This window comes from Myotis nattereri (genome assembly GCF_964212035.1).
Source record: "Myotis nattereri genome assembly, chromosome: 17".
Lineage (NCBI taxonomy): Eukaryota > Metazoa > Chordata > Mammalia > Chiroptera > Vespertilionidae > Myotis > Myotis nattereri.
In genome coordinates, this window is record NC_138092.1 from 20,201,157 (window position 1) to 20,216,589 (window position 15,433).

Sequence of the window (15,433 nt, forward strand, 5' to 3'; positions counted from 1 at the left end):
TCTGAGTGGAGCTCCCCCTGTGGGAGCGCACTGACCACCAGGGGGCAGCTTCTGCATTGAACGTCTGCCCCCTGGTGGTCAGTGCACATCATAGTGACCAGTTGTTCCACTGTTAGGGTCAATTTGCATATTACCCTTTTATTATGTAGGATAACAAATTTGAAGCCCCAACTCTACCACTGAAGTTGTAAGTCCTGTCACAAATCATTTTATGTCTGTGATCCTCAGTATGGGAGAGAGTGAAGGGTTTTTTGAGGCCTACCACAGCACTTTACACTAATGAATATTTAGAGAGTGATTTTGAGAGGGGTGGTAAAGGATTAGCAGTGAGCAACAAGCAGAGCTGATAGATATGTGTGCTAAGCGGATGTGCTGGAAAATATTTAGCAACCAGGTCTCAAACAAACAAAATTGAGGAATGTATATATTCATGCAGATCATTAAAAATAACTTTTATTGACGTAAAGAGAAGTTGACAAACTTTTTCTGAAAAGAATAAGATAGTAAATATTTTAGGCTGCTGGGGTCATAACATTTCTGTTGTCACTACTCAATCATGCCATTGCAGCACAAAATCAGCTATAAATACTATGTCAATGAATAAACATGGCCTTCTCCTAATAAAATTTTACTTACAGAAACAGGTCTTAGGCCAAATTTGTCCCTTAGAGTGTTGTTTATGAATCCCTGATTTAAGGGATGTGTAGCATGCAATTTACAAATAGTAATAAAATATACAATATTCATTATTGTAAATTCCTTAGAGCTAATTGGTTGTCACAAAATGTTTTCAGTGTTTTTTTGCCAAACCTTTTTTTTTCCTGCAAGTTACAATTGCAACTGACAAACAAGAGTAAAATATGGTTTGATTATTTTTACGTTAAGTTAGATAAAAGTGAAACATCAAAAAATAGCAACATTAGGCCCAGCAGGCATGGCTCAGTGGTTGAGCATTGACCTATGAACCTGGAGATCATGATTTAATTCCTAGTTGGGGCACATGCCCGGGTTGCGGGTTTGTTCCCCAGGGTGGGGCGTGCAGGCAGCAGCCCATCAATGACTCTATTCAGAACAAAACTGATTTCTAAATGATATGAGCAACTTTTCTAAGTGGAATAATAGTTTTCAAACATTAGGAAAGATATCTTCTCAATTTTTTTGTGCTATGCACAATGTAATTGCTATAGACACAACACATCTCTAAGTGTAGATATGAGCAAAATAATAAATCTAGTCAGTATTTGTAGTGTTTGACAAAGTCTGCAGTATAAATACCCCTATTATTGATACTATTGTAATTTAACCTAGTTACTAACAGCTGGAAAGGAGTAAAGGGAAGGCCACATAGTTCAGGCATTCATTTGTGCAGCTTTGCCGGGAAGCTGCATTATAGAACATGCCCAGTAAAGTCCAGATGAAATAGGGAAGGTACTTTCTGTCAGTCACAGCTGGGAACAGATCCTGGGCGAGAGTCGGCCTGTCCACTGCAATCGCAGGAAGATAGGAGATGTTTCACTTCCTACACAAAGGACTTCTTTCTCCTGGCTCCTGGGGCTCTTAGGACCCTTGCGGCAGGGGTTGTGCTCTATGAGCTCCCCTGCATTTGCCCACATGACCCACAGCCACGTGGACCCCGCACGATGGACTGATGGACTGCAACTAGCCTCCTGCTGTACTGGACCCAGCTCCCCGTGGAACAGAAAGTTTAGACCCTGGCTTTGCCTCTCACTCTACTGAAACCCCAGCTGCACATCTTCCAGGACTGGATTAAGGGAAATAATACTTTGGAAACTGAGGGATGGAATTCCACACAAACAAAAAATCACTCATCCTCCCAGGTGAGTCTCAGAAAATTCTTTTTCTTGAGCTATCATAAGAACCCTGCCCTGAGCACTTATGTGGGAAAATGGATGCCTCACTTTCACTGATGACACTATAACCAAGATCACACTATCAATGCAACATCATTGAATGCAGAGTTGGGAAGAGATGCACACTCTGACCTAGTATTTCCACCATAGAGATGCAATACACTACACAACGAGCCTAAAGAGCACAGATAATAGTAAAAGTAGTAAAATAATTAGGAAATTAAAGTTGTATTTATTACCTTTGCTTTTAATATAATTTTAATTAATTTAATTATAATCTAATTGTTATCTAATTTTTAATAATGGCTATGTATAACAACTAGTTCACAAATCACTGCCAATTTAACAACAGGCTCTTACAAGTGGCACTCCCAAAGACTCACAGGCAAGTTAGGAAAAAGCTTGAAAATAATACATCTTAGAAAACAACAGTAATGACACATTAATAACCTTCATATCATACTCCTAAAATAGGTTATTAATCAAGCCCTTCAAATATTGACTTTTTCATAAATATGACATTAATTTTCCTAACCCTTGTTTTTTGGACTCTCAAAATCAATTTTGAGTTATTTTGCTGGCTCTTTTCCATAATCATCCATTTAGTCTATTCTGCATAAGAAATAAGTCTTTAAACTACACAATGCTGACTGTGGTAGAATGATTCCCTTGAATGTTGTCTCTGCTAAACACAGCAACAACGAAAACAAAAACAGTATTTCTGATTGGTATTCAACTTTCATGCTATCAGGCTGACAATGGGAACAATTCATTGTTGATTGTTTAGAGTCTACACCTAATTAAATATCTCCTTTAAATGTGAATTGAGAGAATTAATTACATCACACATTTTGCGTAAGGGTTTGGAAAGTTCAATATTCTTGCTGACTGAAAGGAATCAAACCAAAGAAGAATATATTCATAATTCAAAACCTGCTGGCCATCAGATAATCTGGAGAGTTTTATAAAGATACATGATCCTAGGTGTAGACTAACTGAAACAGTTTCTCCAGATCTAAGGAGCCAGAAAATCTGGTAGTGATGCCAGGAATAGACTGCCTAGAAGGGTCATATGGTCCTCTACACTTGATATAAACATTACTAGTGTGGTTACAAATAAAGCAGTGTATGGAAGGAGCGGGGAGGGTGAGAGAGGATGAGTGAGTAAGTGAGCAGCAAAATAGATTGTGAACCCTCAAAGAGGAAAAGTGTGTGTGTGTGTGTTTAGATATAGCTAAATACGTACACATATTTTCTATTGTGTTTTTGTTTTTATTAGAACCCAATACAGTAATGTTATAGTTTAAGAGAAACCAGAAAAAAAACACCACCTTGCAAACTCTATAATCCAAATATATATAAAAGCCTAAGCGACCATCTGACCATTCAACTGTCCGATTGGTAAGCTATGACACGCACTGACCACCAGGGGGCAGACATCAACGCAGGAGCTGCCGAGCTGGGCTGACCTGGCAACTGTAGTTCTTGGGTGACACACCCGGAACCAGAGAAGAGGGAGCCTGATTCCAGGGTGTGTCACACAAGAACTGCCCTCTTGCAATTCAGGACCCCTCAGGGGATGTCAGAGAGCCAGTTTCAGCCTGATCCCTGCAGGCCAAGCCAAGGGACCTCACCTGTACACGAATCTGTGCACCAGGGCTCTAGTAAACATTATAAGAGAATTTAGCCAATCCTACCACATAAAGAAAACAATGCTTTTAACTTCTCTTGGTCAAGAGGATTCTATAATGGCCTATTGTTTTACTTATTTCTTCTTATTTCCTAATCTGAATGTATTAAGAGAACTGTTTCTACTAGGTTTAGAAACTGGCTTTGCTTCTATCTCTACTGAAAACCCTTGCTGCACATCTTCCAGGACTGGATTAAGGGAAATAGTACTTTGGAAACCCGGGGATGCAATTCCACACAAATAAAAAGCTAGGGAGTGCTGGGGATTTGAGATGGGCTATTGTGGACTAGTTTGCAGTAAAAGCAACTGACCTTTTATCCTTAGAGGACTCTGGAGTCCAAAATCTGAGAATTTTTCATTTTTGCTTTGAGGGTGCATCTGACTGCTTGTGCATATAGGTGTCTGAACCAATCATTGGTCTTGGGATTAATGGGAGGAAAAAGGTAACATATAAACATTTTACATCTTACACTGATGGACAGACCATGAAGAAGTCAAACTTGGAAGGTAAAAACCCATCCCAAATCATCTCTGTAGAGTGGCTTGTTAAAGTCATTTTTAAATAACAATTTAGAATAAATCCCAGGCAAGACTAGCAGTAGGAGGATAATAGAATTGACAGTTTCTATTGTAACATTGAGTATATTATATTTTCAACTTTGGAAATTATTCTAGGAAAATACCAAAAAAAAATCTTAAAAAATGCTAGGAATATAAATTTCCATCCCTTCATCAATGAAACAAAAATAATTATTTAATTAAATCCACTATAATGATTAAATTGAAGTTTTTTTCTTTTCTTTCTTTCTTTCCATTATCTCTCACCACCACATCCCCTCACACAGTCACTATTACTGAGGTCCTGCTCTTTCTCAAGGCAGCACATGTCACAAGCGCATGTGACCTTCCTCCAAACAAGTATGGCACTAGAGAGCACGCTGAGGAACTCGCTACAGCAATTTTATTTTTATATCAGCAAATAATAAACATTATTCAGTATGGAAGAGGAATCCATACATTTCAAGCATCATGGAGAGAGCAGACAAATATTTTAGGATGGGTGGGCAAGTGCTGCCTGACTTTAACACGTAAATGCATGTTTATTATTGTTGCTTGTGTGATACTGATTAGTGGCTGGGCTTACCCTTCTGATCTATGTCTTGATGCGTTATTTCTCGCATAGTTAGCCTGATGGACAAAAGTGCAAAACACAGGAATGGACTTAAATTAATACTAAAATTCTATATATTTAGGTATAGTGCAGGAAGTCTTCCCACGTCTATACATATCTTAGGTGCATATAGTACCGACTGTGTTAGGGAATCATGAATTATCATCATAATGCTATTCTTTTTAAAAGAAGAAAATAACCAACCATCTAAAACCACTGCTTAGATAAGAATCTCCTGCCAACATGAGATGATATTTTTTTTTCAAGATTTGTGAAAACAGAATTATGTTGAATTTCTAAGTTGGCTTAAGAAAATCTTAACGTTGAAGAATAAGGCTTATAATTCATTTTAAAATATTTAAATCTGATGTTATAGAAGTTTCATTTTTATTATAATCATGTTTATAAATTATATTTATCAAAACTATACTTTGAAAAATATAAATCAGCAATTATGGAAATACTTATTTGCCTAAAATTATATCTCTTTAATTAATTAATTTTGCACTAAATGTTTATTATCAACAAAGTTAATTTTTACTAAATAATTTCTAAACATTGAGTTTTTAGTTTTATATGGTTATGAAATGAGTTTTATAGTCATAAATGCAAAAAATTGTACGTGTCAACAGAAATTGTGACTTACTTAATAAACATCAAAATAAAAACATATTATTACTATATTTCTTAAAAAAATGACCATTCATGTGTTAACTATATTTGTTGTTGTTGTTGTTGCTCATAAACATTTTCTTTTCTTCTTTTTTTGTCTAAAGTTTTACATATGTCTCCTTTTTCCCCAATTGACCACCCCTCCCGCCCCCCCAGGCATTCCCACCCCGGCAAGCCCCCACTGCCCCAGTGTCTGTGTCCATTGGTTATGCTAATATGTATGCATACAAGTCCTATGGTAACTATTATTTTTATATAAATAGTTATTAAATAGGGAGGAAAAGTGTTTTTATTTTGGTGTTACTGAAACATTCAACTTTGTCATTAAATAAGTTACTCATTATAAAATACATTGGAAACAAAACATTTCATCTCAATGAAAATAATAATACAAAAATGGGAAATAATATATAACTTAAAGTTAGGAATTGTAGAATCAGCTTATGGTTGATTACATATGCATATATATGTATTAATGTATACTTAATGACTAAAAATATCAAAATGCAATGTCTGATTTCACCTACCTTAAGAACATCTCCTTGTGCTAAATGAAATGTTCTGGCTGAAATATTGATCCCCTTTCCTGCTTGAACCTGAATACTATAAATGCATTCATGGTTGTTTTCATAGTTGAGTGGGTAATTTGGAGAGAGCAAAATTCCTTCATTATTTGTTGCAGATGCACCACATTCAGCTGCAGGTAAAACAGAATATTGAAGTACAGTTTAATAGAAAGCATTATCATTTTTAAGTTATATAATGTATGGACGTGTAAATGCATTTTATTTTAACTGGAGCCTCACAGGAAAATCATGTATGGAATGGCTGTGTGTTGTAGATGAGTCATTCCCTCTTAAATATTACATGGGAAGAACAACGGCCTGTGGACAGGACACTTGTACTGAAGTGGAAATAGACAAGAGTTTCAGTACATGCCCCACCCCCAGGGAAGGATAGCATGGAAAAGGGTGAGAGCAAGAGATTACTAGGATATATTGTACGTTTCTAGAAATCTGATTAATTTTTTTTTCTTTTGAACTTCTAATTTAATTGCTTAAGTATTAAAAAAGTCAAGAAATCAATTCTGTTTTATAATGATTCTAATTGGATCTTTTTAATTTTACCTTTTTTGAATTTGGCCCTTCTTCCTCCCAATAATTAGCATTCCCCTGGTTCAACAGCTTCAGTAACAGAAAGGTAAATAAATACTACATTACCTTTGAAAACTGATATAATAAGGAAAACCCACTAACCAATAACTGTAACAAATTGGGCATCTTTAGAAATAATAATATTACCTTTCAGTTTAAAAGAACAGATTAAGGCAATCTTGAAATCAGTATATTGTACTGCTAACTCTCCAGAACTAATTTTGCAAAATTTGTGGACATGTCTAACCACTTGGAGAAAATTAAACATTTCTTAATTTATTTAAAATTTAAATTCTACTCATGACTTAAAAAACTTGTAGCATGACTGCGATATCAGACAAGGCCTGACAATCCCCACGCATGCCCCTTAGGTCTCAGAAATTCAATGAACTCTGCTTCCTATCTTATCTAATAACTTGCTTCATATTACCATACCATGGGCCAGGGAGAGTCATACTTTTTTAGAGGTTTACTAACCAGAAAATATATCAAGTCACTATTTTCCAGAAATGAAATTTTTAAAAATAATGATACATGGGTACAGTCATAGGAAGTATACAAGAAAGTGAACAATGAATTGCTTTACATTTAAATGATTAAACAGTAACAAAAAATAAGGCAAAAGAAGAAAGCCTAATGAGGAAATGAAAATGATCAAGACTGAGCAATCAGTACAATATCAACATAGTATAAAATAATAAAAACTAATGCTGTAATGTTAAAAATCTACCAATCACATGAAGAAATGTGGCCCAATACATGTTCCTCCAAGTTCATTTAAACAAAAGGAAACCAAGACAAAACCTTAAAGAGTCCCAATACTAATTTAAATTATTTTAATGTTCCATAAATACGGTCAAACATACAAATAGATATGTCCTTATGCTTTTAGCTGTATACAATTATAATACCAAAACAAGTTTACAAATACAGGAACAAAATTACAAAAACAATAAAATTAAAAATAGCAACATGTATCCAATGTAGCATACGGTTTTGTTTTCCTGAAATTAAATTGCCCTTGGCAATGTGGATAAAGAACCAGCTGCTAGAGTACCGGCTTTTGGAGTTTGCTATGCTTTTAATTACACTATGCTGTGTAATGATTCAATTCTCCCTCATCTTATCCCTCTCTGCACTGCTGAGAAACTTTCATCTGTATAGTATAACACGACACCATGCGTCCTTCACTTAGTGGGAAAGAATCATTTATATGTTAAGTCTGCCTCATTTCCTTCTCACTAGCTTATTAGAATCTAGGTGTGCTTGTGGGGACATGAAGACAGATGTATTGGATCCTGCAGATGGTCCAGAATGCAAGTACATTTTTATCAGTTTGGTAAGAGCATGCAAACAGTTTTTAATTATGTTATAGAATCATGGAGTTCTGATAATATGTGTTGTTGTTGTTGTTGTTTAGAGAGAGAAAGAGAAACATCAACGTGAGAGAGAAATATCGATCGATTGCTTCCCACACATGTCCGCTCTGATCGGGGACTGAACCTGTAACCTGGGCATGTGCCTTAATGAAGAACTGAACCTGCCTACTTTTGGTGGACAGGATGACACTCCTGCCAACTGAGCCACACCAGACAGGGCCTGAGTGTTTTTTTATGCCAGCTTGCAAAACAGTGATATACTGATTAAGAGGTCAAGCTTTAAACTTCAGAGATTTTGTTTACAAAATTAAGCTTCATCTTCTATCTGTATATATTTGGCAAGTTATTTATTTTCTCTCTTAAGCCTCAATAGTATTATCATTACAATGTAAAAAATAATACCCTCCTCAGAGGAATGTTTAGTTTGTGTGTGTATGAGTTGAAAATATATAATTAGAGCATAAGCAAAATGCTGGCATACAACAATAGCTTAAAAAACTAGAGCTATCATTAAGTATAAGTACTACGAGTTACATCATCTATAAAAATAAAAGCGTAATATGCTAATTAGACTGGACAGCCAAACGACCTTCCGGACGTCCTTCCAGATGACCTACCAAATGAAGCCGCAGCAGCAGGGGCCAAGGCAGAGGTGATTAGGGGCGATCAGGCAGGCAGAGTGGTTAGGGGTGATCAGGCAGGCAGGCAGAGGTGGATAGGGGCGATCAAGCAGGCAGACGAGTAGTTGGGGGTGATCAGGCAGGCAGGCGAGTGGTTAGGGGTGACCAGGCAGGCAGGCAGAGGTGGATAGGGGCGATCAGGCAGGCAGACGAGTGTTTGGGGGTGATCAGGCAGGCAGGCAGAGTGATTAGGGGCGATCAGGCAGGCAGGCAGGTGAATAATTAGGAGCTGTCCCAGATTGCAAGACGGATGTCACCCAAGGGGTCCCAGATTGCGAGAGGGTGCAGGCCAGCCTGAGGGACTCCCCTCTCCCCCCATGCATGAATTTCGTGCACCAGGCCTCTAGTCTTATATATATGCACAAAAGTTTAGGACACTTATATTGCCCCTAATGTGACTAGCCAGGTGTAGACAGATATTTATGTGTGAAAAGCCAGAGAACTCCTCTAATTTTGGAGAGTCATTTATGATATCTAAATCATTTTAACAACTTGTATAAACTGAGAATTTGCTCAGTAACAAGTTACTTCAACTACCCTTTAAAATATATTAATATTTTTTAAGTTCTCAACATTTGAATAGGTGGTATCTTCTGCCGTAAATATTATTAGGTTTATACTGTATAATTTAAAGGAGGTTTTCTTTTCTATGAAAAGTAACCTGCTTTTGTTACATTTTAATATTTCTGTTGGTTGAAAATGAGTAAAAAGGTTTTCCTATTTGGTGAAATAAAATCAGGACTTAAACCAGAATGAGAGAGTTAAGAAAGAAAATTTGAATTTAATTAGCCCCTTTCTCATTTAATTGGGATGACCATAAATTGTGGGGCCCAGTGCAAAATGAAAATGCACTGACCCGTGTTGAAATGTATCAAGAATTTCAGGAGACCAACAGAGGATTAAACTAAGCACAGGTACCGTCTGAGCGTGGAACCCTGTGCAATTACATGTGTTCCATACCTGTGAGGCGAACACTGAATTTATTCCTCACAACTTGGCAAGGAAAAATCTCTCTTCTCCAGTTTTACGGATGAAAACACCAAAGTGAGCTTTCTTTCTAAAGTCACACAGTGTATCAGAGCTTGGATTTACATCTGTCATTGCACATGGTGTTCATCTAAATACTTTTTTTAGTGTGACGGGAGGCACTATTAATATTTATCCTATACAGCCGGTACAAATGAGACTATGTCAGAAGAGTTGGTGTACACGGTCACTTTTTTCTTTTCCTTTTAACTTCTGCACATACTATTTAAAAACATTCTGTTAAAAATCAAGAGGATTAGTTTATATGGGCTGGGGTATGTCCTGGAGGTCAGAACAGATTTATCCCACATAGAATGTATAAATCTGTACTCCATTATACATAATTATTAATGTTCAGAATGATCATCTCATTTGAAAGGAGGATCTTGAAACATAAAAATTGAAAATTTGTTCAGTGTTCTACTTATCCATACAGAAAAATGAACAAATTAATTTTTTTCAATAAGTGTTCTAATAAAATAAATTATCTACTAATAGGTTAAGGAGGAAAACTTATTTAATCACAAAAGCAAACCCTAGGAATAAGGTGATTAATAAACAATTTATTTTTACATGGAATCTCATCTTTGAGTTTATCTCTGAAATTAAAATATACCAAACACTGGTTTCCCAGTGCCCAATGTAGCACTAACATTTACCTTATATAAGCTCCCTTTCTGTACTTTGCTATAGCAGTCTTGCTTGCCAACTGGAATCGAACAAGATCTGATGTTGAAATTAACAACAAACTTTGCACATATGCCTAAGTCTAGCAATGAACATGCTTCTGTCTCTGTTGTGTAATAAGCTGACATGATGATATTTTCCAAATGCAGATCTGCTCTTGTACTTTCCGCCTAAATTATACTCCCCATCAGCAAGTCAAAGTCCACGGAATATCATACGGGGCCATTATAACGCGAACACAATCTAGCTTTCTAGCTATTACACACCCTTCTCTCCCCTGGACCTTGCACTTCAGCTATCCTGAACTACGGGCCCTTTGTCACAGTCTATACTCTGGGCCTTTGTACATGCTGTTTTCTCTGCATGTAAACACCACCTCGAGTCGGAAGGGATGTGATTTCAGGGACCAAATAAAGAACGAAAATGACTTGGAATGGAATTAGACTTTTATGATTCTTTTGAGCATCAGCTGTCTGTGATGGTGTATGAAATAAATGAAATAATGTCACACTGAAGTATCAGGGACAATTCTCACAAATAATAGTCACAGCTGCAATGTCCAGGAAAAATACCATAACTACACATTGTCATGGTATATGACATGCATAGAACTGAGTGTTCACAAAGCATACTTAAACGAGAAGATGTGACCACTGGCGAACTGCGATAGAATATTCTCAAGATATGTTCAAGTTAACTGAGAAAAAGAACTATCAGCAGAACAGCTAGCCCCAGAGAGAAGGATCCTGAGTTGATTCTAGGAAGATACGTTGTATAAAACAACATCAACTACATGGGAAAAAGGAGTTTGAGTAAAGGAAGTCCTAGAAATCCAAGTAGCAAAGGTGAATTGAAAACAGTCACCACCTCCCCGCCATAGTGATGTACTAGAATATGAACAATACAGAGCGGTAACTGACAAAACTAAATCAGTGACTCACTACCTCAGGGCAGCGCCAGGCTTTCCAGGCAGGTGCCGTAACAAATTGCATATATGGAGTAACATACGTATGAGAAACATCTGTCATCATAGAAATAAAGCTATCATGTCCTTCTAATATAAGCAATTAATGTATTTGCTTAACAGGATACCTTGGTAAAAGAGTTCATACTAAGATAGTTAAAGTGGCTTGAGGGAGAAAATAGGAAAGAAACAAATTGATTCATTTAATAAATGTTGGGTATGGGAGGTCCCGAGTTGACACCCCAGAAACCGTACTTTCCAGTAGTGAAGACATATTTACTATGGAATCATTTAAATATGCTTATACAATTGGTCCTCTGTAGCCACAGGTTCTGCATCCATAGAGTCAACTAACCTGAAACTGAAAATATGCAGAAAAAAAAGCTGCATTGTTGCTGATGTGTGCTATGTAATCAGACCTATGTTGGCTGCCTCTGTACTGAACACGCACAGACAATTTGGGGGGTCATTATTCCCTAAACAATATGGTACAACAACTATTTATACAACATTTACATTGTATTAAATCTTACAAGTAATCTAGGGATGAGTTAAAGTATAGGGGGGGATGTGCACAGGATATATGTAAATACTACGTCAGCATCCATGGATTTTCGTATCCTCGGGGGTCCTAGAACCAACCCCCCACACGAACCGAGGGACTTCTGTAGTCCGTGAAAACTCATAACCTGGAGCCCTGGCCTGTTCGGAGTAAAGTCAAGACTCCTCTGAAGGATGGAACTTAGTAAGTCAAAGGTTATGGGAGAAGACAGGTAGAGGGGAACATATCCCAAGTAGGAGGGACATTTTTGAAAACGTTATTTGCTGGTGGGGAGAAACACATTCTAAGGACTGAAAAGCCCAGTGAGGGAGAGGCTGCATTGGTGCAAGGCTGAGCTAGAGGCAGGCTCTCAGGATGAGATTTCTTTTGTGGCTTATCTGGTATGGTTGGGAAAAATGCTCTTCGTAGGTGTATCTGAAAGGAGATGTCACTAATGTCACAAGGTGTAAGCAGGTTGCTGTTCTTGTGGTGGTTAAATACTTTTATCTTGAAGGCTTAGAGAAGACTGAATGGGGAACATTTTTTTTTTTTTTAGATTTTCAGTTAGAAAACCATTGCTTCAGCATTCAGGATTGCCATGCTTTCTAGAAGGGAGGTAAGCACATTTTCCCTAGCTTAACATAAGCTCTGCTTCTATTTCCCTCATGCTTTGATCTGGGATGAATTTTATGTTCTTAATAACTGATCACTCTCTTTTAAAGCCTAAGGCTATTAATGTGAATTTCCTACAAAATAATCAATGTTAAAATATTAATAGGTGATAGTGTCTCTTCTCTCTGATTTGAGAGGGGAGGTCATCTTTAAATAGAAAAAATGAATAATATGAAAACATTACATAATTTAGCAGAATATCAGGGAAATTTCTCTTGGGGAATAGGACTTCAATACTCTTTATAAAAATATAAATATTTTCTGTTGTTATGAAGCCTTTATTTTGTGAAAAACAAATCCTGCTCATGTAAAATAAATTTTATTTAAACAGATTAAGAAATATTTTGAGCTACCAATATGAAACTCTTCGCTGAGTTGAAAATAATATGTTGATGAATGCAGCCCTAGTTGGACTGGAACAGGGGAGATATGTATACTGGAATCTGGTGATAAGAGTCACTGCTACAGTGAGAAATGCAAGAGAGCGGGCGAATCCATTGAATTTCCATTTTTCTTGTGTACTGAAAAACAGGCTAGCCCATGCATCATTAATCTCCATTACTGAGGTAAGAAAATCTGGTAGCATCTATTGTTTACACACAGTCATATATTTTCAGATAAACTGGTAAAATGCTTTTCTGTAGTTTGGCTGGAAATTTTGAAAAATGTCTATGAGTAAAGTTTTCTGTTACTTTTAAGAATTTGCATTGCAATTGAGTTCCTTCTTTTGTATTATTTTGATAGCACCACAGGTTACTTTAAAATTGTCTTATAAAAACAGTTAAAATAAACTTGACTTGTATTATTAAAAATACTAGTTTTCAAACCTAAATATATGATATGCTAAGCCAAGTATTAAGGTATAGCATTAATTAGAAATATGTTTTCCATATTTTAATTCTTATCAGTGAAAAAATAGCAGTAATATGTGGTTGTGTTCAGATAGGAGGGCGTGGATTCAAGCTTTCAAATCCAAATTAACTTTTTCTTTCTGTCATATATGTGAATTTGCCAATTTTGTTGTTGTTGTTTTTAGCTAATTGAGTCCATTATGTTCCAAATCTAATTTCTACTGTATTTCATCAAATTAAGATAGCATTGATTGCAAGAGGCATCATTAATTTACATGTCTCTAAGAAAAAAAACATGTTGACAGTAATATATAATAGCCATTGATTATGAAATACATATAACTTTCAGAGATGTTAAAATGTTTTCAAAAGAGCATCTGAAAATTGTGAAATGTGATAAATTGTGTTAAGATTGAATATATTAAGGAGACCTTCTAATATGCTTTTATGACATGGCAGTATTAATAATGCATTGTTCTGTAGAAAGTTTTAATAAAAAATGTTTTTCTCTCAGTTACATGAAAAATGCTTGGATTCAGAAGGGGTTGGAAAGTAGATGGTAGAAATACATATATTTTTCTTTTCAAAAACATTTACAAAATTTTTTATTGTTGCCTCCCATATGCACTCTGACAGGTGACTGAACCTGCAACCTGGGCATGTGCCCTGACAGGGAACTGGACCAGTGACCTTTTGGTGCATGGGATGACACTCAAACAACTGAGCCATACCATCCAGGGCTATATTAATTTCTTTACACCATTATTTAAGATATGAGCATCCATGAATATAACTTGCATACAGGCTTTTTTCCCCTCTTCTTGTTGTTCTTAGACAAGAGTGATGCTTAACTTGCTTTCTCTTTCCAACATCTCTAAATACAATGTATGCATGTGTTCATGTGCAAACTAATAGTGCTTGTTAAACTTACTTACATATCAAGAGTTTCTTAAAATGTTTTCACTGGAAGAATTTGGACTTGTTTTCTCCTTAAAATTCATTGCAATTCATTTTCTATATGCATTTCAGACCATGAAAAATCATGCATCATTGCCACACAGAATTATTCTTCTGTGAATTGCAGAGGTAATTGGGGGGCATAAGTTCTAAACTTGTTTTAATCAAATATATAATTTTCAGACAAAAAAATGAAAGACAATTCCTAAACTTGACATTATACTGTTATGCTTCCTTCCTTCCTTAAATAGTTACTGAGGGTCTAATATTCTAAGTTTATTTACTCATTAAAAATTATGTAAACAATAATACCAGGGATATACCAGGTACTATATTAGGTTGAGAATAAGGTTTTTGTTCTCATGTAATATGTAGTCTAAAAGAGAAACAAACATACAGACTGATATGCATACTGATATGCAATCTGTAGTGTGATACAACTTTGTGCGATGACCTGGGGTGGCAAAAATGAGGCAATAATACATTTTACAGGGATAGTAAGATGATGTCAGGGAAGATTTTATGGAATAGGTTACCCTTGATCTGAGTGGAAGTGGTTCTAAAGGTAATCAAAATGTACAAAGAAAAATTCAAGGCAGAGGGACCTGCTTGAAGGAAAGTAGAATGGTTATACTGGATTAACATGGTGAGGAGACACAGTAGCTCATATGCTATTCTAACACATTCAGGCTTTATCATTCAGGCAGTGTAGGTCCACATAAGAGTCTTATGAAGATAACAGACTTGAGAAACCCATTAGGTCAGCAGTATGGGGAATGGATTATAGCCCTGGGTTCTTAGAGGGAGAAAAAACTAGAAATTATTGGATTGTGTCAACAGGAGATGGTGAGAGTTTGTATTTACCATAGAAAGAGAGGAAACTGAAAGCAAAAGTTATAGAGCATGAGGACAAGTTGGATGTGGAGGAAAAAAGAGAGGGAGAAATTGCCCAGCGCAGTAGCTCAGTGGTTGCATGTCAACCTAGGAACCAGGAGGTCTTGGTTCAATTCCTAGTCCCAGCATATGCCTGAGTTGTGGGATTAATCCCTGATCGTGCAGAAGGCAGTCAGTCTATCAATGATTCTCTCTCACCATTGATGTTTCTATCTTTCTCCCTT

At 36.4% G+C, this 15,433-nt stretch overlaps 1 protein-coding gene across 2 annotated transcripts in view; it reads right to left on the reverse strand.

Annotated features, from left to right (window-relative positions):
- CSMD3 (CUB and Sushi multiple domains 3) overlaps nt 1–15,433 on the reverse strand; it is an 879,736-nt gene that overhangs the window by 282,858 nt on the left and 581,445 nt on the right. For both annotated transcript variants that reach the window (XM_081111575.1, XM_081111574.1), the window contains one exon: nt 5,932–6,101. In XM_081111575.1, coding sequence (XP_080967701.1) covers nt 5,932–6,101 — 170 coding nt within the window. The remainder of the gene's footprint in view (nt 1–5,931; nt 6,102–15,433) is intronic.